Raw genomic sequence first — 25,140 nt, 5'->3', positions numbered from 1 at the left:
AGTCTTGCCTCCCCGTCTAAAGCCGGTCTACAGTATGAGAAGTTGAACTGATTAAACTCTTCCCGATTTGTGCGGTAGTACGGTTGCGTTCAGGTTCCATCCCATGCAATTATCAAAAGCTATACTGCTTGCATTGCATGCAGTCTAGACAGTGACAGTAACCTTTTTAAGATTGACATGTTCAAAATAATAATATTTATTATTTTAACACCATGACATGACTTTACAAATGTTCTATACCCAAGGGATGGGGTGGACTAGACAGGGCGACGAAACGGCCGGCCATTCTAGCCGCTCGTAAGTAAAATGGCGGTGAATGATAATAATTACATAAATACATGAACATACATAGTGCTGTAACATACAGAGTAATGTAAAAATGAATAATTACATACATACATCTAGTGTGTGCACATACATATACATACATCTCTAAGCAGCCCAGGGTGCAGGTCACAGATCCCACAGCAAGATAAACCTGATGCGTACCCTGTCTGACCATAACATGCCCGCTTTCATCAGGTCGGATTGGGACAGGATGCTTTCGTTTCCCCAGCCGAGGGAGTTGGTTTCGCTCGGCCGGCCGGTACACAGGCGACCCCAAGCACCGTCGTCGTCGGTCGGTGGTCGCATCGTCTTCTGCGCGACCACCTCGTCGTTCGTGATGTGCAGACACTGGACAATCACATGGTGACGGAACGGCCAATCTAACAGATCATCGTTCTTGCCCTAGAGCGGAGGAAAACAGCAGCGAGCGTATATACAACACGAAAAACGACAACACACAACAACACGAAAAACGAGATACACGAGGTATAAATTTAGGCGTTCACAGGTGCCAAAATAGTGCTTGTACCACGCGACCTCCTGAGCATGTCTGCTAGTGATCGTATTCACTACTGCTGTCTGAATAAAGAGAGCTACGGTTTTCTGGCAAGGCTACAGGGGAGTTCCCCCTTTACTTCTTGGACAGTATTGTGACAAGGAGACAGTATCACATTCAACAATTCTCTAAACACAGGGTTAATTAGCATTGTTTCTAAATGCAGCCACAACTGGTCCAGATCAACTTTTAGAGTTTACAGAAATACTAATCTTTGTATGCAGTCATAGAACCACGAGCCAACCTGAATCTTCCCCAAAAAGGCAGAATTGCAACCTTCCTACGTCTTTAAGAGAGTCTCGCCCCGCCGGTATTTGCCGGTAGATTTTGACTTCTGGCTGCATGTGACGTCATGTTGTCAAGCCCTATACAAAGAAACTTGAGCAATGTTTAGGGGACGTTTTCTGGTCTCCTACCTTAACTAGGGAATAATATAACCGAAGTCGGCCTTTACTTGGCGCAATCTTCATGCGCAGCCGATACCCACTTTCGCATGGACCTGCACGCAGAGGGATATACACAGACAATGAACATACAGGTTACAGAAAATAAGAACCACAAACCGCCATACACCATGTATACGCCCGTCACAAGGGAAGCACGCAAATCTGGTAATGCTATGGATGTGCACCCACAGAGTTTCTCATTAACAATAGCAGACAAGGTGTGAGTGAAGCAGATCAAGACAGTAACCTATGCGCACACCATACTAGCTGGGGTCGGTCACACATACACACACACACATACACACACACACACACACATACACACACACACATACACACACACACAACACGCACACGCACACACACACATCCATACACGATCATCATTGTTAAAGCTATGATCGGGAATTGGAAGCACACCAGTACCGTTAGAAGAAGTGGCCTCGGACATCTACAAGTAAACATATTCAGGGTAAACATTGACAGCGGCAGCAACACAGCTAACTCCAGACAACATACCGCTGTAGAAGGCATCGCTATAAAATGTACGGCCTTCGACAAGACGCTGGTCCATTTGGTCAAATATCTCGGTGTGAACTGTTTGGCGATGTTCCACAGGGCATGTAGCAACCTACACCACAGCGAACAGCAGAGACCAGAATATCTTTAGTACACGCTAACTTAGATATTGCACAAAAAGTCCCAATCACACGCACATGTAGCAGCCATGTTAGAAGAAAAGTTTCACACATGTGTAAAAGAGTTTCTGAAAGCGTGCACTGACCTGCCATAAGCTGTTGGTAAGCACATCCATTCGCTGTACCATCATCTGGTTATGCTCCGCACTCTGCTGCTGACAATGCTGAACGACATCTTCTCGCATACACTGGAGACAAGATGGACACGCACGTACAACATAATTCAATACAGCCGTACACAGTCATACAGTCAATAACATTAACAATAGTCACACATAATTATTTCCAATAATATTTTTTTTCTTTCATTTCCCAAGTCCATTCAGCACGTGCAAATTTGTGGGCGGTTTACCACCGCTGACATGGACGCGTAAGTGCATAATAATAATAATAATTCCAGGCATTTACATGTACATCTCCGATGCACGCACACACACGCAATGACTGTGTGACTCGTACACACAAAAAGAATGCCAATAATGTGAAAATATGTAGGGAACCTAACAAACGTGAAATGTAGTGTCACAACAATGATACAGAGTACCTCCACTGGACAATACCTGAAAGCAATAGACAACTAATCGACATAACTAACGAGTTGATCAAATCACACTTAGACTGATTGTTACATGTAGGTTCTACAACTGGTCAGTTACTGTATGCCCAGTGGTTGTCTACTGTTGTGGCACTATCTTTCACACGCTTGAATCTTTTCTGCATTATTTCTTTGTGTATGGCTCACACATTCATCATTGTAGCTTCTAGCTATTCTTCTTGTCCTTCTTCTTGCTCTCCTCGGTTTGACCGTCTACCACCTGAATAGAAGCGACCAAAGTTCACTCTTGAAAAATGTTTCAGAATGTTGTTGAGGTACTGGTCCAATTTTGCAAATGTCCTACTGGACACCTTAATATCATGCAGGGACCTATAGATGGATCAACTATTCCGTATGGGCTAACTACTATAGAGATCTATCGATCCGCACCTGCTGGAGGAACCTGAAGTGTGTGCCTCTTCTACGGGTTATGGTAATATTCTGGGTAAGATATCAAACCGCCCCTCTCTCCTCCCTCTCCCTGAACGTGGAAAATCGTAGGAATGATGGTGGCCTATCTCACACAAATATTTTCTTACTTCGTAGTCGCAACCAGTGTTGGCACACTGGAACGGGCATTTGACGATCACTTTAGGACAGACTCTCTTGTGTGCCTGCAGAGGTTATGAACACATTTAAATACACACACACATGTTACACACACAAAAAACCTAACTCAAACACATAAACAGACGGCGTACAAGAGAGAGAGAGAGAGAGTGAGCGAGTCAGGGAATGAGAGAAATGAGAGAGAAGAGCGAGAGGGAAAGAAAGAAGTATCTTGTTACGGAATCTCGGCCATTCCTTTCCCCGGGACGCAGGCCACAAAGGAGAAGACTAGTTTGGTTTACAGTATATATTTGACATGGCGGAAATGAAGACTATACTCAAGGAAACGAACAACAAGACTGACAAAAGGACTCTCGACTACAAAATCGCGCATGCCATCAAGACTGACGACATGACTACAAAATCGCGCATGCTCATATCACACATGCACGCGACTAGACGAGACAGTTTGGGGAATACCATCACACAGGAAAACAACACATCATTTCACAGGACCTGCCCCCTTGATGACATTCCACAAAATAATAAACCGACACCACGTTCCACGCGCACAACAGCAAAAGGAACCACAGCAGAACAGAAAAGCCAAAACCAACCATCAACCTGAGCCGACGCTCTAAAATAAAATCCGGGCCACGACACAGGGCCAAACAAAAGCCACCAGAGCCGATGCTCTACTCACAGGCACGCAAGGCCAACCGAAACACAAGAGCCGAAGCTCTCAAAATAATAATACCATGGGCGCATGTAAAACACAAAACCATGGAGAACAACAGAACGAATAGAAGAGCAAGAGAACGACAACAACCAAACTCAACCAATACAGCAACAACTGAACAAGTAACGAACTGAGCAGAGAGAGAACAACACCGCGAGCAAGACAACCACAAGACGAACAACAAGGACGACACACAGTCGGTGATGCCAGACTCGTCCACTGGCCTCTGGCGAGCCACGGCCACACGCTCCATCGCGGTTGCTGTCGTCTCAGGCTCCAGTACACAGTTTTAGTCCACCACCTTCTCTGCCTCCTCTCTCTTCTCCATCGTCTTCCGCTTCCACTAGCTCCTTATCTCCTCCGCTCCCACACTTACTTCTTGCTTCAAGGTTATTTTGTTGTTGCCGACTACGACCAACAGACTCATGACAAACTTACTCATCCTCTGCGTCCCGGGTTTCGGCACCACGTTGTTACGGAATCTCGGCCATTCCTTTCACCGGGACGCAGGACACCAAGGACAAGACTAGTTTGGTTTACATTATATATTTGTTACGGAATCTCGGCCATTCCTTTCCCCGGGACGCAGGCCACAAAGGACAAGACTAGTTTGGTTGACAGTATGTATTTGACATGACGGAAATGTAGACTATACGCAAGGAGACGAACAACAAGACTGACAAAAGGACTCTCGATTACGCGCATGCTCATCAAGACTGACAACAGGACTCTCGACTACAAAATCGCGCATGGTCATATCACACATGCACGCGACTAGAAGAGACAGTTTGGGGAATGCCATCACACAGGAAAACAACACATCATTTCACAACAATCTTGACAGTGACTGTACTTACATTATACGAAAATAAGGTGCCTGTCCACGTGCAGCCGTGCTCCGTCTTCTCACAGAATACTTGAAAGTCACCAATATGTCGCTTCATGTGGCGATCGGGTACTAACTGCAAATATGGCAATGACGCGCAGAAAATACCATAGATAAAAAACTTTGGTATGTGTGGAAACAAGGCCAGCATGTTTGCGTGTATGTGTATGTGTGCGTTGTTGTGCTCGTGTGTTGAAGCATGTGGGCGTGTGTATACGTGCGCGCGTGTTTGTATGTGTGCGTGTGTATGTATGTGTGTGCATGTATGTGTATGTGTGTGCGTGTATGTGTATGTGTGCGCGTGTATGTGTATGTGTGTGCGTGTACATATGTGTATGTGTGCGTGTGTATGGGCGTGTGTTCAAGCATATGTGCGTGTGTGTATACGTGCGCGTGTGCTTGTATGTGTGCGCGTGTTTGTATGCGTGCACGTGTTTGTATAATTATGTGTTCGCTTGTGCCTCTGCAAGTATGTTGGCGTGTGTGTATGCGTGCGCGTGCGTTCGGACTTGTATATGTGTGCATTCAACTGCATAATTGGATATAAAATAGCTTACCGTTCCGGAAACCTGCAAAGATACTGGCGTTCTGTCGTGTGGGCATGCTTCCCTCCTCCTGTGAACATAAAGTGGCGAGAAAATACACAGAGAATACCAACACACACACACACACACACACACACACACACACACACACACACACACACACACACACACACACACACACACACACACACACACACACAAACAAACAAAACAAATCAGCTCAAACAATAAACAATCCGTATTTGGATTATCCTAACACGTCTGTGTCTTTGTGAAAAGCCAGGGAAGACAGTTCTAGCCCAACCATTATACATAGGATATGTCCATGAGGTAGGAATGCTGAGTACAGTAGTAGTGCTTCAGACCCATGAGGCATCATGGTAGGTAGGGTTTGCTGCCCTTTTGTATGTGCACAACAATCAAGGACAACAGGATCAAGGTCAAGGAGAACAAGGTCGAATAACTTCTACCTGTACATTGAAACTAAAACAGTCATGTTAAAACATGCTAGTGTATGTTTCTAGATATTCCGTGGACGGACTATTTGCGATAATTGTAGCAACTTGCAGTGTGAAGCGACCTGCAAGCTCAGCGATCGGCTAAAATATTACTTTCTCAGTGATGACAAGTTGATCATACATCTTGAGCACATCGTCATGGAGACAGTTTTAGTTCAGATGTGTGACTTACTCCAGCGCTCTCACGATGCACGAATGGCAGAAATGGTGTCCACACACAACCCCGAGCATGGGGTTGCGCAAGACCTTTAGGCAGATCGAGCATTTGTAATCATTGTCCACTGGCGTCGTGAATACAACTTGATCAAAGCCACCCGTCTCTTGGAGGAACGCGCTTGCGTAGTCCGACAGGCTGATGTAGTCGGACAACGACATGGGGTCTGCTGTTGCTGCTGCTTCCATGGCGAGTGCTGCTGGTCCTGCAGGCGCTGCTGCTGCTGCTGCTGCTGCTGCTGGTGCTGCTGTTGCTACGGGTGCTGCTGCTCCTAGTTATTGTTGCTGCTGCTACTCGTAGTACTACTGCTTGCGCTGTAGCTTCCACCTTACACTGCTAAGGTTGCGGGGAACCGACTTTTAGGCAATGACGTGGTTATATACTGGTGTATACATGTTGTCCATGTTCCGGTATACCAGTAATCCTTCTACGGAGAGTTGTATTTGTTGAAGTATTCCACTCTACATCATGGTAAACATGCACTGGATGTGTACATAAATATGTGAAGCAATCGTGGAAATCTAGTACAGTGCGTATCGGTTATAGTGTGGTTGTGTAAAAGAATATACGTGTACATTGTACTGCCTACAAGAAGGAACTCTCATATATTCATAATAATTATAACGTGGGTTTAAAGTGAACATTCCTTTTTTCTTACGAGTACTTATAAATTTTAATGTAAAATAGAAGAAGTTATGACATGAGAACGAGTTTTGAGTGATTCTTCTTCAATTGTTACATTTAAAAATAAAAATAAATTGTAGAAATCACATGGAAACGAGTTGATGAATATGAAGCAAATTATATATACAGGACTCAGTGATTAGTCAAGGCGCGATGACCAATCACGGTCCCAATGACCAGTTTTCACCACGGCCGGTTGTTGTGCGCCAGAGTGCTCCAGATTTGTCAAGCGCCGGTGTGGCCTCATTTAAAAATGGGGACATGAAGTTGTATGCAGAGACAACGACATATGCCCGGTGTCGACTGGCTTTTGCATTGTTGTCGTCGGCGATCATGTGCATCCGCGGTGCCCGATCATCTTAAGAGAAAACCAGAACATAATTATGTGCAAGTCGATCTCTCAGATTTCGCTGAAATTTTGCGGGTAGGTTTGCTGTACGGTGTAGATCGACATTCCAAAGCCCGCGCAAAATCTCTTGAAGGGAACCATGAAATTGGTGTGCCCCTCAATATTGGCCCAATGTTGGCACGATTTATGGGTCTACAAACGAGCCACGTCACAGCGTACAAGAACAAGCTACGAACAAAACTCCATTAAGCCAACATTGCCTCACCTTGGGAGAGTTCTTGGGGGAGCACCACTTAGCCACGCCAGCATCCCAGAAGACGAGGGCAATCATCCCATGACGCCACAAATGATCGTCTTGAAAATAGCCAAATTACAAGCGCTGATAAAACAGCGAGCTACGTCCTCAATTAGCAAACACTATACACCGGCAGATAGTAGAACACCTCTTCTAGCACTGAGGACATGTCCCCCATCATCCTTTTTGGGTTTTCTTGAAATAAACAATTTTGAATTTTTCCACTCGACCATTCTGAAATACGTCCAAACTCAAACCTGCGCAGGAAAGCTCGCCCCTCCGCGACGTCAAGTCAGTAATTTCTACTCCAAGAGCACTCCCAACGCTGCAGAACAAAGTGTATTGTTGACTCTGACAAGGAAAAGCAGTGGTGATCACTTGTCACTCCAAACGACAAGCTCCTCCTTGCGCCACCAACATTTTTCGGTGCAACAGTTGATGCAAAAGTGACTGAGTTTTTCCGTGTAGTTCTTGGATTTTACTGCAAGAGGAATGATGAAATCACGTGCATCGTGACGTAGAATAATGCTTTCTGGTGCACGACACAATGCACACGATCACGATCGTTCCTGAGGCGCTATTCGAAACGGACCATGAGGGAGGAGGTAAGATGCATAATATTTCTTGCATGCTCTGCTCAGAACATGCAGAAACTATCGTTATAGCGCTAGCAGTATTGCATTGGCAAGAATTCTCTGAGATATTTCCACTTGCAGTAAGAACAGGGATGTATTTGTTCACACTTACCTCGCTCATCCCGACCATGGTTCAACAGGAACTACGGCTAGTTTACATGCTGATGATCCACGTAGATATGCAACAGCAAAGAATGAGCGTGTTCCATGCCATCAAGGTCGCTTAGAGTTGACCAGCGCGCGGCCTACACTGGTTGTTGTTGTTGTTGTTGTTGTTTGGCTTTATTTAAAGTGGAGTTCCAAAACAGGCCTAAACCTAATGACAATGGTCCCACTGATAATAAGAGAAAAGAAAATATAATAATAAGCGGACAAACAGAACCAAGAAGAAGATACAGGTTGCATGCTGTATGTGGCGCGCCCACACATGGCACATTTCTTACGTCATGAACAACGTGATTTGACCCTACTTGCGCGCTGTCTCTGTGCTGCATGTCGACCGAAAGTCCCGGCTGGAAGGCATACAACGTGACAAGCGTGCTCTTGAGCTGGACATCGAGATGCACTTGATCCGATCTACATGTAGATCAACGGGTGATCCGTGTAAGTGCAGGTGCGCTTGAGCAAGGTCACTCGGAACAACTGCTGAATCGTGAACTACGAGACCTGGCATTCTTGTGTCACGAGGCACGTGATTAAATTTTCATCATTCCTCTTGCAGTAAAATCCAAAACCTACACACACAAATTCAGTCACTTTTGCATCATTTGTTGCACCGAAAAATGTTGGTGGCGCAAGGAGAAGCTTGTCGCTTGGAATGACAAGTGATCACCACTGCTTTTCCTTGTCAGAGTCAACAATACACTTTGTTCTGCAGCGTTAGGAGTGCTCTTGGAGTAGAAATTACAGACTCAGACTAGACGTCGCGGAGGGGCGAGCTTTCCTGCGCAGGTATGAGTTTGGACGTATTTCAGAATGGTCGAGTGGAACAATTCAAAATTGTTTATTTCAAGAAAACCCAAAAAGGATGATGGGGGACATGTCCTCAGTGCTAGAAGAGGTGTTCTACTATCTGCCGGTGTATAGTGTTTGCTAATTGAGGACGTAGCTCGCTGTTTTATTAGCGCTTGTAATTTGGCTATTTTCAAGACGATCATTTGTGGCGTCAAGGGATGATTGCCCTCGTCTTCTGGGATGCTGGCGTGGCTAAGTGGTGCTGCCCCAAGAACTCTTCTAAGGTGAGGTAATGTTGGCTTGATGGAGTTTTGGTCGTACATGTAGCTTGTTCTTGTTCGCTGTGCCGTGGCTCGTTTGTAGACCCATAAATCATGCCAATATTGAGCCAATATTGAGGGGTATGCCAATTTCATGGTTTCCTTCAAAAGATTTTGCGCGGGCTTTGGAATGTCGATCTACAACCCAAAGAAAACCTACCTGCATAATTCGAGCGAAATCTGAGAGATCGACTTGCACAAATGTTCTGGTTTTCTCAGACATGCTCTCTTAATCACCGTCCTGTAAATGCATTGCGAGAGTTGGCAATCTCGGAGGGCCAGCTGTGAGGTTTTGGAGATGATGGTGGGCAGGACAGTGCCCTTGTATTTTCCTGGGTTTTTCTTTTCTTTTTTTCTCTCGTTTTGTTCCGTTTTTTCATTGATTTTGATGTTAAAAGGGGATAAGGGGCTCTTGGATCTTTCCTCTACCATAATTATGGTACCGTTTACACATAGAATTGTATTCATTTGTTGGTGCTGTGTTCTAATCATTCGGCATGCCACTGTCAATTGTGTTCTGTTTGGCCGTAAAAGAGGCCTAAAAACCCATGACCAGTCACAAAATAATTACTTGTAGTTTATCAGTCACAATGCCCCATTACCAGTCACAAAGCACCATACATGTGTCATGACCGGGGAGTGGGCCAGACATATCTCAGGATTCTACGATTCCAGGTTCTTTACGGAAATATACCAGGAGTCCAGATACCCATTCCTCACCCTCACCACACAAGAAGACCAAAGGACCAAATTCCAAGCAACAGAGAAGCAACAAGAACAACAACAAAAACAAATCGACGCAAAGCATCGACCTATATACTGCTATAATTATGACTGTACAAGTAGCGTGCAAGCTGAAGGAGCGAAGCGAGCGAGCAGCAAGCCAGCAAAGCATGAATAGTGATTATAATAGGTTTCCCAACGCTATTCATAGACGAGACACATCGACGCCACGGAAAACACTTGACAAAGATACATGTAGCTGTAGGTTGAGACGGAATACAATACAGATAGCAACACACGGACACGACACATGTACATGTGTGAAGCACACAGTTCGTGACTGCTCGCGGAGTGCTTCGTGCTACAGGATTTGTTGTGGAAACTATAATTCCCTATGAGCGGTCACAGAATACAGTTGTGACCACTATAATTCCATGCGAACAGTTTCATGCGGAATATACAGTTGCGACCACTCCTCCTCTGTGAGTAGTCACAGGCAGAATATAGGTATTTCTGTATTATTATTTTATCTCTTTTCAAACAATCCACAAGCCAAGAAGAGATGCGTAGACGGAAGAACCGTACCCTTGGTGATCATGATCGCAAACATGATTAGTTCCTCCAGGTCATTCAGCACCCAATTCTAAACCTTATCTAACCAAAGTTCTTGTCAAAGCAGCATGCCAGTTCAAGAACATCTCGTCAGACATGCATATCGATACATGTCTGGTGCACTCTCACTAACAAGCAGGCATAGTAGGCTACATGCGCACTAGCAATCACAAGAAGTTGTAGTGAGTGAATATTTCTGTAAAACGAATAAGTGGATGGAAAATACGTTGTGGACAAAATGAAGGTGTGGAGGATCGCCCAAATACACTGACAAGGAGACGGTAAACGGTACACAGTACTCGTATGCATGGACAATTGCAAATACTTGATACACGTCATAACAGCACAACGAGAAAGACCATGTACCATAATGCTACACCAATGCAATCATTTCTACAGTGTTATTTTGGGAGTAGGAATGAAGATTATGTTCGGACCAGCAAATTGCGTAAGCACTACGTTGAGCCACAAGATTGAAATACAGTTTCCTGCAGTCTAAACAAGACACTCACACTTCTCTGGTCTACTTCTACTTCCATTCTTATCGATAACATGACTTGAATTAATTTTCTACGATGGTTCTTGAGAATCTGATTGGATCAATGATGTCTTGAATAGATGTCTTCCCTGAACGACTGGCTTCAACTGAGAGGCAGTTTCAGTTTCAACAAGCTGGACATTCAGTGTTTCGCTGTCGAGTCTTCCACAAGGAAAGCAGAGCTACAAGAAGGTGCTTGATGGACTCAGTGCCTTCTTGGAGATGAACGTATTTTCATTTCCATCTTCATTATATTTTCGTCTATGCATCGTCGACGATGTCCACTTCTGACTCCGTAATCTTGTTACCCATCCTCTCCAAAAACACAAAGCGAGTGCTGCTTGTATGCTGGATCAGTTGAAATCAGTCTCCGTTCTAGCAAGATGGGCATGCAAAAATTGCTTGACTGAAAATATTCCGAAATAGCTTTTCTGAACGACGAAGTTTGTTCTTCAAATATGATGAATAGCACAATCTACTAACCAGAACGTCCTCTCAGAAGAGATTCTATCTGAACCCTGCAAGATTTTCGACCACCCTTCATTTTGGAGAGGAGCCCACACACACCAGACTCGAGCTACAAGTAAACTACGCGGAGATCGAGAGTTGATCGAAATCTTTCTTGCTCACTACTTCTGAAACCTGTCAAGGAAAAAAGTTTGCTGATCGCGTGAATGCCTACAATCGAGTCGTAATATCTTGACGTGGATCCTGTGACTGTTCACAGAGAAAGTCGCGGCTGTTTGTGACTGGTCATCGGGATTCAAACTGGTATGTGACTTTATGACTGCTCTTCGGGGATTGGTGACTGGTTGATTGGTTATGGGAATCGTGAGCGGTCATGGAGACCTGACTGCTCTATAATATGTATCTATTATTGCACGATTAAAGAGGTCAATATTTGGCCAGTAATCTACGAAAATCACCCTTTGGTGACTTTTTTGGCAAAAATGAGTTTTTTCATGGAAAACAACCACATATCCATGCTACTCAAAATACCAAAATTTCAGGGCAGTCTGACCGCTCCTTGCGGATATATGAGGTGGTTTGTCTAGGACACTCCAGTGCAGAATTTGGGAAAATAGCCCAAATATGTGCTGATGTTTTCTGCTTTCGTGATGCTATTTTACAGGCAATGAGAGAAGAGAAATAACTACTGTTGATATGACAATGTCGACACAAGTCCAATTAGGGCTCTTCTGGCAGTGAAGCACCTGCTGCTAGCTCTGGGCAGGTAATAGAGAGGTTTTGCAGAGCGAACGTTCGCGCGAATTTTCGTTTGACCCCCCTTTGTCCCAGTCGCCTTTCATATCTGTTCCGTTCCGTACAATCACTGTCACTACGTTTCAAGTTCGGAAATATCTGAAGCGCCTGAAATGTGGAAAGTCTCCCGGCTCAGATGGGATCCCGAATGAAGTGCTGCAGTCTCTTGCACCATCAATAGCCTATCCTCTCGCCATTATTTTTAATATGTCATTTCGAACTGGTACATTCCCACAGGATTGGAAATCCGCCATCGTGACACCGCTTTACAAGAATAAAGGCTCCCGTGCTTGCCCGGCAAACTACCGCCCCATCTCTCTGCTGCGCACAGTTTCCAAACTTTGTGAGCGTATTGTATTCGATTCCCTCTACCTGCCCATCGCTCCGGCTCTCTCACCAGCTCAGTCGGGATTCTGCCGTGGTGACTCAACTCAATACCAGGTGACTCGACTTGTCCAAGACATAGCGACAAAGAGGAACTGTGGGGAGCATGTGGGAATGGTGTTTTTCGACTTGGCTAAGGCATTCGACACCGTTTGGCATCGTGGCTTACTTGCCAAGTTGGAGGTCACCTTCCGGGTGGAGGATGCTGCCTTGCGTTGGATATCCTCGTATCTGTCTGCTCGTTCTCAGGCTGTTCGCTTGTCTTATTTCTTGTCTGATCCCCTCCCTGTAACGTCTGGAGTGCCCCAAGGTTCCATTCTGGGTCCTTTGTTATTCTTGCTTTACGTTAATGACCTACCTTCAGTTGTCCCCGATGTTAGTTTGTATGCGGATGACACTGGCCTTATCTGTTCTGATTCCTCCCCTGCACAATTACTCCTTACCATGCAGCATCGCATCAACAGCACTGTCATGTGGATGAAAACGTGGAAACTCCAGCCCAATTTAGACAAGACAGAAGCCATGTATATTTCTTCATCCCCTCCTGATCAACCATTATACTTCCCTGACTCGACTATGCCTATCCGTGTTGTTACTCAGCACAAACATCTAGGTGTGATGTTTGACTGCAAACTCTCTTGGGCTGCACATGTCAACTGTGTATGCAAGCGAACCAGTTCAGCATTAGGGGTACTACAACCACATTGCACTCATTTGCCCATCCAGTGTAAACTATTATTTTATCAGTGCTATATTCTCCCTATATTCGACTATTGCGATACCGCTTGGTGTGGCCTTTCTGACACAACTCTGAACCAATTAGAAGTCCACCATAGATTTATACTTAAAATTCTTTACAACAAGGATCGATGTTTTCCTTCGGATGCCCTTTATCGACTTGCACACACTTCTCCTCTCTCCGTTCGTCATAAGCACCATCTCTGTACACTGGTTCATAAAATATTTCTTCATAAAACCCCTTCACACATGATGAAGTACAATTGGTTTTCGACAAGCTCAACCCGTAACGCGCTCATCCTGCCTCTTGTTAAGTCAGCCCAGTATCTAAAGTCCCCTTTGTTTTCCGGCTACTCTCATTGGTTATCATTACCATACGGTCTGAAAACTTGTTCTTCTATTGGTCAGTTTAAAGATCTACTATCACAACTGAACTAGACGCAATAATTATCATCGAAGAACATTCTCGAATACCTGGGTGATGCACGAATTTTGATAGTGCTCACTTCCGTTAATCGTTTTTCTTTGTAATTTTCCATTCATTTTCTGCTCTAATTCATATTTTGCTTTGTTTTCCTAGCTTACTATTGCCGTGGCTGGCTCAACGCCCTTGTCTCAGGGGATTCTGTCCCTGCATTAGCTATTAGCTAACGTCACGAAAAGCGAAACTTCGTGCGAACGTTCGCAGTTTTGAACGCGAAAGTCGCAGGAAACGCGAAACAAACTTTCGCAGTAATTTTCGCTCTTTGTGGACCGCTGGTCAGCCTGGTGCACGGTGATCTTCATGCAAGTAAGTTAGTTGTGCTTTATCTCTACTCTTTAAAGTCTCTTGGCTTGGTCCGCGAGTGCTAGCTTTCGTATATACTTGTGGCAGCCCGTGTTGCTTCATCTCCAGAACCATCTGCGATCTCCTGCTTGCTCGTCTTCTCACTGCTCAGAGTCGGTTACATCAATGATGCCTTTTGAATCTCAGGTGTTGATGCACAAGATTACGGCACAAGCCAACCCGACCCGTTTGTCTGTGGGTCTCCGGCCATGGGCAACGTAGTCAAAGAGCTCTCGTCTCAGGCCGTGACTCAGGGTACCTGGTGCGCGTGCCGCCACTCGCAACAAATAAATAATCGGATGGAGACGACTTCTCAAAAACAAGCGAGTGCACACGAACATTTCTTGGAGCGAGATACATGCAAACTTTCGCAGTAATTTTCGCTCTTTGTGGACTGTTCGTGCACGGTGAGGCACCCTCAGTCCTCATGTTTGTGCTTGATCTCTACTCTTGGCTTGGTCCGCGGGTGCTAGCTAGGCTATACTTGTGGCGGCTCGTGTTGCTTCATCTCCGGGACCATCTCCTGCTTGCTCGTCTTCTCACTGCTCAGAGTCGGTTACATCAACGATGCATCGATGCCTCCTTGAATTTCAGGTGTTGATGCGCCAGATTACGGCACAAACCAACCCGTTTGTGACTGTGGGTCTCCGGCCATGGACAAGGTAGTCAAGGAGCTCTCGTCTCAGGCCGTAACTCTAGGTGCCACCACTCGCAACAACAAAAATAATCGGATGAAGACCACTCACTGTACTTCTCAAACAAGCGAGTGCACGCGAAAATTTCTTGGAGCGAAAAACATGCAAAACACAAATTTCGCGCGAACGTTCGCAATAGTTTTCGCAACCCGGAACGCGAAAATCATTGCGAACGTTCGCTCTGCAAAACCTCTCTAATATCTCTATTCTCCTCATGGCAGTGTTGTCGAATCTGCTTGTAGAGGTATTCTGCACGTTGGTTGGGCAATCCTGCTGGCGGGATACAAGGAGGCGACATGAACGGTAGACTTCAGTACAGTAATTGTGTGGTCATCCAGAGTGGTCTATCCGAACTGGACACTCTTGATTGTATGCTCTGTCGCGTCACGTGCATAAATAAACAGAGCCTTGCGCACTGCTGTTCCAGCAAAAGCATACTCAAACGTAATCCGACCTCTGACGCCAGCTTGTGCTGCCGCCACGTAATGAGACATTTCACAACGTCTTGCTAGAGCTTCCAGCTTTCTCAGCAAGCAGCACAAACTCTCGTTGCTTAGCTCCTAGCACGCCGCCAAGTTGCGAACGCGCAGGATGTCGTCAGGTGCGACGTTGGTGAAGCAGTTCGCACCCTGACACCCACAGCCTTTCTCAACGCGAGCGACAACGTCTTCAAGTGTTGACACAGTCGCAGCTTGACCTTTTCGCTTTCGCTTACCGGGACCACTTGCAGCTAGAGGCTGATCGGCCTGCGCTAGCGCCGCTTCATCAACATTTTCCTCCGCATCACTCTCTAGCGCTTCTGCCGTAGCGAGCTCTTTTGGCTCGTCGTCAGGACTCTCATCTGAGCACTCGATGTCGCTCCCAAAAAATAAGAGATCATCGTCCATGGTCCAGGAGGGCAGAAGTATCATCCACCGAGAAGCCTACAACGGTTTGAGCCAGCGATCACCGTCTTCCACCTTCCGCCATCGTGACTATCCAAAGACAACCTGCTGGCAGAGTTTGCGCTTGGTCACGCTTCAGTGATCAATCTTTAATCGCGATTTTCTCGAAACATTTACATCTCACCGGAGGGTGATTTTCGCAGATCGCCGGCCATATTTCATACTTCCTCCGTATACAAAAACTTCGTGACTTTTTTTGAAAGCTGCGCACAGCTCAGGAATTGTTCCGTTTGACTTGGAATAATACTCGTGGCATTGTCTAACCTGTTTACAAGCTATATACAAAGAAAAAAGCAACTCAGACGAATAGGATTTAGTTTTTTCAGAGTCTTCGTCGCTCATGTCATCGTCACCTGACGACGCTGACTCCAGATCGCCAATAGTCGCTGCTTCCGCTCGCATTTCGTTCAGATTCCTGTCCCCTGCAGGGATGATCCGACGCTGGACTTTGGCTACGTCCTCTTCTTCTCTAGAGCTGTGTACGAATCGGTGTCGACTATATTCAGTCGTTCCAACCCACGACCTCCATTATGCCGTGAAACGAGTCGTACAAGCACATCCACACGCTTCGCATTTTCTCCCAAGCATTCTACAATGCATTCTACAATGGCTTCGAGGAGGTCCCTGCGATTCCCCTTGGCGACAAAGGAGACGTCTGACTGGAGAGAGGCGAAGAAGGCCAGGCCATCGACATTCTGATCCTGAGTCTGCGCTGGTTGCACGACGACTGAAATGTTTCATCTTGCCGTCCGAGCGAAACAAATCCTATGTTCTCACGCTGCGTAGATCTATGGGGCCGCGCACCGCAAGTACGAGCCTGGCCAGTTTCAGGGCAGCGAGTGCCACGTGACTCCGTGTTCCGGCCACGAGCTACACTTCGTCACTGTGTTAGTTTCGAGCAAGTAGGTGTTAGCTTTTTTTTATTTGACTCTTGAGTTTCTGTCGGCAACGTCCTCACACGCCGTGGAGAATTTGTTCGGGATCAACCAAACTGACCTCGACATGGACGTGGGTTGTCGATGACAGCCTTTGGCGCCGTTCGTTGAGCAGGTTCTTGCTCAAAAACACCGTTCAAAAAAGTCACGAAGTTTTTGTATACGGAGGAAGTACGAACTTAGAAGTTGTGACTTCGGCGGTAATTAATATTTCATGAAGTTGATTGTTCCAACTAGCAACACACGCTTCTTGCCGAACTTGACACTTGACTGACTCACGACTGCCATCCGGAGCACAGGAGGAGCACGTCGCACCTTCCACTAGGCAAACCAGCAAGAAAGCACCACTCCCTGCTCAATACACAGTGTATCGGGGAATTCACCCCTCATCAGTTGAGCTTGAGTAGGCTGAGGAAGATTGTGCCTGAAAAGCACCACTTATACTGCTCTCCCGGCCAAACCATCACCAGGGATACAAACTTACAGAGACGCTTTGTTTCCAGCGCGACAAACACCTCGTGAAGCTCCAGGTAGCAGCGTGAGTCAGAGTCGCTCATGGAGTTGTGCTAAACAGACGTTGAGAGCCAGTATAGCTATTCACAACGCTGTCGCCTCCAACAACTAGTCGCATGTCCGCGTGAGGGACAACAACAGGAAGTGGGGCTTTCTTGCAGGTTTGCCGAGTGGAATGTGTGACGTGCTCCTCGTGTGCTCCGGATGGCAGTCGTGAGTCAGTCAAGTGTCAAGTTCGGCAAGAAGCGTGTGTTCCTAGTTGGAACAATCAACTTCAATATATTATTTCATATTGCTTAATATTGAACGGTTTCCGATAGGCTGACGACAACGCCATAGCTGAGTGGTTAGAGCATCGCTGGCTACAATTCAGTGTCCCTGGTTCGAGTCCTGGTGGTGAAAGTCTACTCGCGTGCTAGTTTGTACGTGAAGTGTGTGGGTTACAGTGATGGCTGCGTGCCACCCACCTGTGTGGATTCACAGGAATTGCGAGTTACAAATTTTAAAGAAAACTTTGAACGTTTTCTGCTGGGATGATGACTACGCCAACACTCAGTGGTGCTAGCATCGCTGGCTACAAGCGAGGGTCCCTGGTTCGAGTCCTGGTGGTGACAGTCAATTTTTTCTTCAGACTTTTCCCATTCTGTCTTTCCCTCAAACCACTGAATATTGTATTTATTTATATTTATTGCCTCAGTACAGTCAATTTTGTCTTCAGACTTTTCCCATTCTGTCTTTCCCTCAAACCACTGAATATTGTATTTATTTATATTTATTCCCGTAGCTATGCAGAAGACGTTACTTCAGTAACGTCTGGCGCTAGCCAGGGTCCACACAGCTTTAATTCCCGTAGCTATGCAGAAGACGTTACTTCAGTAACGTCTGGCGCTAGCCAGGGTCCACACAGCTTTAATTTGGTGTTTGTTTGTGTGTTTGTTTGTGTCACGCCTGGCGCTATCTGTATCTGACGGCAAAAAAGCATAGGATGTTATAAATTTTTCAATTCTCCTTTTTTTCAGGCATATCCTGGGATTCGAACCCGCACTATCGCCCTACATGCATTCCCCCATACACTTCGCATTCATACCCATTCTTCCAAGTTGCTTTACGTCATTATCTTGCGTTTGAAAGCCCTATTTGAATATTGCGTGCAGCTGTATGTGGCCAGCTGTGTTTGATGGTACGGTATGGTACGGGAGACGGTGTCGTATTACCCTCGATCGTACCTGTCTCGTACCTATCCCCTACCGTACCGTGCCATCAAAGACGGCTGGCCACAATGCATATTCAAATAGGGCTTTCAAATGCAAGATCACAATGTGAAACAACTTGGAAGAATAAGTATGTATGCGAAGTGTATCGGGGGATGCATGCAGGGCGCGCGATAGTGCGGGTTCGAATCCCAGGTTATGTCTTAAAAAAAAGGAATTTTTTAAAGAATTTATAACATCCCTATGCTTTTTTTTGTCTAGGTCATCAAGGCAAAAAAGCATAGCGTAGGGCCCTGAGCTTCCAAGCTCTCTCGTTTGGTGTTTGTTTGTTTGTTTGTTTGTTTGTTTGTTTGTTTGTGTCACGCCTGGCGCTATCCCGTATCTGTCCCGTACCGTACCAGCAAAGACAGCTGGCCACAATATTTTTGTTTGTTTGTGCCATCAGCATGCCCGGCGCTATCCCGTACCTGTCCCGTACCATGAAGAGTACGGTACCATCAAGAGGATGAGTATATACATGCGAAGTATATCGGGGGAATGCATTCAGGCCGATAGTGCAGTAGCATTTTGTGTGGATTTGTGTGCGAGGCCGAGATCCCACTGGCAGGCTGGCTGGGCCGCCTGTCGACCAGCCCGGGAATCGCATGTAGGCCGATAGCATAATAATTATAACGTATATAGATGTATAGCAGGGAGTCGTATTATGTAAACGACTCCCTGCTGTATAGGGAGATTTTCTGGAAAGAAATGCGAAGTAGGGAGACGAGGAAATGCTATTAGAATGGACGTTAGTTGCCGAATATAAGACAGGATGCGTCACCAAAAACATACTTTGGAAGAGAGATCCCGTCATCTCCAAAATAATCCTGAAAGGGCGAGTCAGCGCCGGTCACAGGAAACGTCGGAAGAGAGATCCCGTCGACTCCAGAACGTCCGTGATCGGCAGAGTCAGCGTCGGTCACAGGAAACGGCAGGACAGACATCCCGTCGACTCCCGAACGCCCGTGATCGGCAGAGTCAGCGCCGGTCACTAGGGGTGTGCGGATAATGCTCGAAAAGGTGGCAGATTCTGCTCGAAAAGCAGTGAAATTGGCAGAACCATACAAACCTTATGGCGGGCAATTCCTCGAATTCTGCTCCATTTCTTTATCCACATACCAAACATGCATGAAACTTACCAGAAAAAGTACCAAATTCTGCCAATTTTTCTGCCGGAATTATCCGCATATGCCTACCGGTCACAGGAAACGTCAGGACAGACATCCCGTCGACTCCAGAACGCTAGTCAGGGTCAACACAGCTTTGACACGTTACATGCATGATGAGCAAGCAAAAAAGCATAGCGTAGGGCCCTGAGCTTCCAAGCTCTCTCGTTTGGTGTTTGTTTGTTTGTTTGTTTGTTTGTGTCACGGCTGGAGCTATCCCGTATCTGTCCCGTATCTGTCCCGTATCTGTGACTACAAAGGCTCTACAGGATTGTACATAACAGCTGTCCACAATATTTGCGGGCTCCTGTATCTGTCCCGTACCGTACCAATATTCGTCGTATTATGTATACGACTCCCTGATGTAGAGGGAGATTTGGAAAGAAATAGGGAGACGAAGTGGAAATTAAATTAGAATAGACGCCGATTAGGTGATAGGATGCGTCAGCATAAACATACTTTGGAAGAGAGATCCCGTCCTCTCCAAAATAAGCGTGAACGAGCGATTCAGTGCCGGTCACAGGAAACGTCGGAAGAGAGATCCCGTCGACTCCAGAACGCCCGTGATCGGTAAAGTCCGGCGGTACCAGGCAACGTCAGGACAGACATCCCTTTGAGTCCAGAACGCCCGTGATCGGCAGAGTCTAAGCCGATCCCAGGAAACGTCAGGACAGACATCTCGTCGAGTCCAGAACGTCCGTGATCGGCAGAGTCAGCGCCGGTCCCAGTAAACGTCAGGACAGACATCCCGTCGACGCGCAGAAAAACTAAATCTGCAGCCTCTTTTGCCGTCGAACAGGATACGTTTTATATAGGAGACTGTTAATTTATGTAATGTCCAAATTTCGACGTGAGCAGCAGGTCACTCGCGTTGATTTTTCGACGTGCGAGCCAAATAACGCGAGCTGAACTTTCGCGTCGCAGACATCCCGTCGACGCGCAGAAAAACTAAATCTGCAGCCTCTTTTGCCGTCGGACAGGATACGTATTTTAGGAGACTGTAAAGTTATGTGATGTGCTCCACAGGCAACCATGCATTCGGCGTCGTCATTGGCTCAACAGGTCAATGCACATGTATTACTACAAAAAGGCCAGAAAATCCGATCACTGTATTAAAATCAACTAATGTTCGCTGGCGATTTAATTTCGCTGATTTCGCCGCTTGGTACCAACCGGCCAAAGTAAATCGCAGGCCAACGTTTGTCATATAGGCAAATGATGCATGATTGAGCAATGGATGCATGTGAGAGCAAAAATACCGATCGATTTCAAATTTGACGTGAAACTGCGCGTCACGTCGGAAATAACGTGCATCTTAACCTCTCTAATAGAGAGGTTTCTATTTCTCATCGGCCAAAATTTGTTGATTTACAATATAAGGAGATAAAAAGAAAAGAAGGAACAAAACAAAAGTAGATGATTATTAGAGAAATAATAATCCGCAATAAATTCTGCAAATACTTTTGCCTAACTCATAAGCAAACCGATTGAAACGTTTTTGCAATACAGTGATGTGGCCAATCAACGAAAAAGACATTCCCATCAGTTCCTATAACATGTACGATGAGCTAGGCAAAAAAGCATAAAAGCATAGCGCAGGGCCCTGAGCTTCCAAGCTCTCTCGTTGCCTCAGTATCCGAGTTAAATGTTACATTTAATACTGGCTCATTATCCGAGTACTTCTCCAAGTAATGTTATCTCGTAGTAGAAGATATTGGCCTTAAAGGGGAAGTTAAGGCAAAAATTAAAATTTCACCAGTTGTAGTCTTCAGGGTGCTGAGTCGAATGGTCTTGGTCCGAGAAAGCTGAGACGCTCCCTTCCTACTTGAATCCCAATCGAACTCGCGCACTTCCACCGAAACTGGGTGACTGCGCCCTACTAGATGGGGATTTGTATGCAAAATGTCGCTAAAAGCGCCATTTCGTTCTTATAAAAGCACGGACGACCGCGATTGGCCCATATGTTGTAGTCTTTTGGACGCTGAGTCGACTGGTTTTGGTCCGAAAAGGCTGCGATGCAGCGTTCCTCCTTTATTCCCAATCGAACATGGTTGAACAAGCGGTCACGTGCTCGTGCGTACACCAGTCACCTGGTCACTGTGCCTGCAGGGTACAACTTACTAGCCTGTTTGACCTTTTTTGGGTGCAGTCCTGTCACTCGAGTTGAACCTTGGTGTGAAAGTTGTCGCCTGCTGGCGTGGCGACCAGGTGATTTGGGCACTCAGTAGCACGTGACCGCTTGTTCAACCATGTTCGATTGGGAATAAAGGAGGAACGCTGCATCGCAGCCTTTTCGGACCAAAACCAGTCGACTCAGCGTCCAAAAGACTCCAACATATGGGCCAACCGCGGTCATCCATGCTTTTATAAGAACGAAATGGCGCTTTTAGTGACATTTTGCATACAAATCTCCATCTAGTAGGGCGCAGTCACCCAGTTTCGGTGGAAGTGCGCGAGTTCGATTGGGATTCAAGTAGGAAGGGAGCGTCTCAGCTTTCTCGGACCAAGACCATTCGACTCAGCACCCCGAAGACTGCAACTGGTGAAATTTTAATTTTTGCCTTAACTTCCCCTTTAAGAATGAACTTTGCGTAGAAAACATACCAGATTAGAGCATCGCTTATAGTAGCAGCACTGATGCGACTACTGATACGTTACTATTTATTCGTGAAGACTTGGGAACGGAAAAAAACATGTCATGGGAAAGAACAACAGGAAAAGAAGCACACTCAACTAATCCGTGTGTGTGTGTGTGTGCATGCAGTACAAATATGACGTAATGAATATACTTCGAAGTAGATAAACATCACGCCCCTTCGAGATGTTGCGACACCCGTGACAGCAACATCTATCATAAACAAAACAAAATGAAGAATGAAAACAACAAAGCAGAGACAGCAGAAATTGACATTAGTGATCAAGAGCGTCAATCATAGGACTGTCCATGATGCGAACCAATGTTTAAACGCTGGGGTGGCTTGCGCTGACGTGCACTGCGGCGGGATGGCGGCGGCGGGGAAGAGGCGTCAGCAGCAGCCGGTTGGACTACAAGCGGTGCAGGCACAAGTGGGTGATACAGACGCAGGAATCTGCGGTTCCGCCAATAAATGCGATCACTCGGCAACTTCACTAGGTAGTCCCGATGATTACAGACAGCAACAATGACCCCGCGAATAGACCACTGCTTGGTGCGCGGATGCTGAACATCCACGTGGGTGCCGAGGCGGAGCTGCGGCAACGAGCGACGAGTTGACGACTTGTCTGTGACGGCATCGTCGGATGGCATGGCAGTCTCATCACGTCGCTTTGGAGAGCCAGGATGAATCAAACTCCTTCCAATGTGCAATGACGAATGACTGGAGAGAACGGCCATATAGGAGCTCAGTGGGGCTCTGAGGAGCCAGGTGTGTTTCGCCTTTCCAGTAGCCCTCGGCGGAAGTCATCTGTGTCAAGATTGCCATTCACAGTTGTCTTGGTGATTAGACGCTTCATGGCTTTGACAGCAGCTTCGGCGTGCCCATTACTCTGTGGGTAGTGGGGAGAGGACATGACATGGTTTACCTGCCAGCGCTTACAAAACGCAGCAAACTTATGCGAGGAGAACTGGGGACCACCATCTGTACTTAGCACAGCAGGAATACCACCATCAGAGAACCAGCGACGGAATGCTAGTATCACGTCGTGCGATGAGGTGGTGCGGGCAGTACGAGCAACAGAGGGCCAGCCGGTCAAGCGATCTGCATACACAAGGAAGTCGTGACCTTGACAAGTGAACAAATCCGCAGATGTACATTCAAACGGTAGTGTCGGGGTGCGGTCGTTCAGCAGGGGCTCAGCTGGCTGGGAAGACTGGTGTTCGCGGCAAGCAGGACCGGAACGAACGAGTGTATCAATGTCCTTGGTGATACCGGACCAGTATACAAGCTGAGGCGCACAAGACTTAGTACGCACTAGACCTTGGTGTGAAGCGTGGAGGTTGTGCAATACCTGAGCACGCAATGATTCAGGAACAACAATGCGGTTGCCCTTCAACACAATGCCATGGTCGACAGAGAGATGCTCACGTCCATTCCAGTACGCACGTAACGGAGCACGCAACTTCTGCTGGCGATCAGGGAATCCAGTCAAGATTCACTCAATCAATGACTGGTACGTGGCATCTGCAGCTGCAGCTTCACGCAGCTCTGCAACCTTGAGATTCGCATTCGGCTCAGTGTCCGAGTGCACCATGCAGATCCGGATGCTGCGGCAATGAAGCGACGGGGCTTCACCAAGCTCATCAGTGGAGGAAGGAATGCCAACAGCATTCCGGGACAGCGCATCGGCGAAGGCATTTTCAGAACCTTTTCGCCAAGATGCCTGCAGCTGATAGGCTTGGAGCTTGAGGCGTAATCGTAGAAGACGCGGGTTCTCGATCTGATCCACGGAATATGAGTTGATGATCGGAATCAGGGGCTTGTGGTCGGTGACGACTTCAAATGGCGCACCAGACAGGTAGATGCGGCATTTGCGCACGGCCCATACTACAGCGAGCATTTCCAACTCGATGACAGCATAACGTGTTTCAGCATCAGACAAGTAGCGGGATCCACACTGAATAATACGCCACTGATCATTCTGCTTTTGCCAAAGCACGAATCCGAGACCTTTGAGAGCGGATGCATCGGTTTCAAGCCGGAGGTCTTCACCAACTTGATAGAATGCGAGAACCGGAGGAGATAAGAGAGCTTCCTGTGTCCGTTTAAACGCTGCAGTGTGGCTAGCGTCCCACATGAACTCACGGGAAGTCTTGAGCAGGCCACGCAGAGGATTGGTAAACTCGGCTATATGTGGAGTGAACTCACCACATTGGTTCACTAGACCGAGGAACGAACGGAGATCGATTCTGTTGGCGGGTACTGGAAACTGGTGAATACCGGATGTCTTATCATCGTCGATGACCCAGCCATCAGGCGGAACGTTGTAGCCGCAGAAATGAACACGTTGCATACCGAACACAAACTTGGCGGGGCTGAACGTGATACCATGCTCCCTGGCGCAGAGCAGAATCTCGCGCACGTGTCTGACATGCGACAGAAAGTCGTCGTCGTACGCTAGGCAATCATCGACTACCTTGCCGAGACGCGGGATGGCAGAGAACGCAGCATCAGTGCGCTGGTTGAACTCATCCCCAGCAGATATTATACCCTGCGGGTTCCATAGATAACGATATCTGCCGTACGGGGTGATAAACATGGTGAATT

General features: G+C 46.7%; 2 protein-coding genes across 2 annotated transcripts; both read right to left on the bottom strand.

Moving 5' to 3' along the window:
- Nucleotides 1-217: 217 nt before the first annotated feature.
- Nucleotides 218-6,455, bottom strand: LOC135812567 (TNF receptor-associated factor 3-like). The gene is made up of 8 exons (XM_065325894.1): nucleotides 6,032-6,455; nucleotides 5,354-5,411; nucleotides 4,768-4,872; nucleotides 3,162-3,236; nucleotides 2,114-2,215; nucleotides 1,849-1,960; nucleotides 1,300-1,382; nucleotides 218-729 (listed from the first exon to the last, which is right to left on the bottom strand). Exons 1-8 carry the CDS (start codon nucleotides 6,259-6,261, stop codon nucleotides 454-456), a joined length of 1,041 nt encoding a protein of 346 aa, XP_065181966.1. The 5' UTR covers nucleotides 6,262-6,455; the 3' UTR covers nucleotides 218-453.
- Nucleotides 6,456-23,278: 16,823 nt separating this feature from the next.
- Nucleotides 23,279-23,967, bottom strand: LOC135812919 (uncharacterized protein K02A2.6-like). Its single transcript, XM_065326138.1, has 2 exons — nucleotides 23,962-23,967; nucleotides 23,279-23,884 (listed from the first exon to the last, which is right to left on the bottom strand). Exons 1-2 carry the CDS (start codon nucleotides 23,965-23,967, stop codon nucleotides 23,279-23,281), a joined length of 612 nt encoding a protein of 203 aa, XP_065182210.1.
- Nucleotides 23,968-25,140: the final 1,173 nt, after the last annotated feature.

This window comes from Sycon ciliatum, chromosome 3 (genome assembly GCF_964019385.1).
Source record: "Sycon ciliatum chromosome 3, ocSycCili1.1, whole genome shotgun sequence".
Taxonomy (NCBI): domain Eukaryota; kingdom Metazoa; phylum Porifera; class Calcarea; order Leucosolenida; family Sycettidae; genus Sycon; species Sycon ciliatum.
Note: the sequence above shows the minus strand (reverse complement) of the source record. Positions and strands in the feature narration are given on the sequence as shown.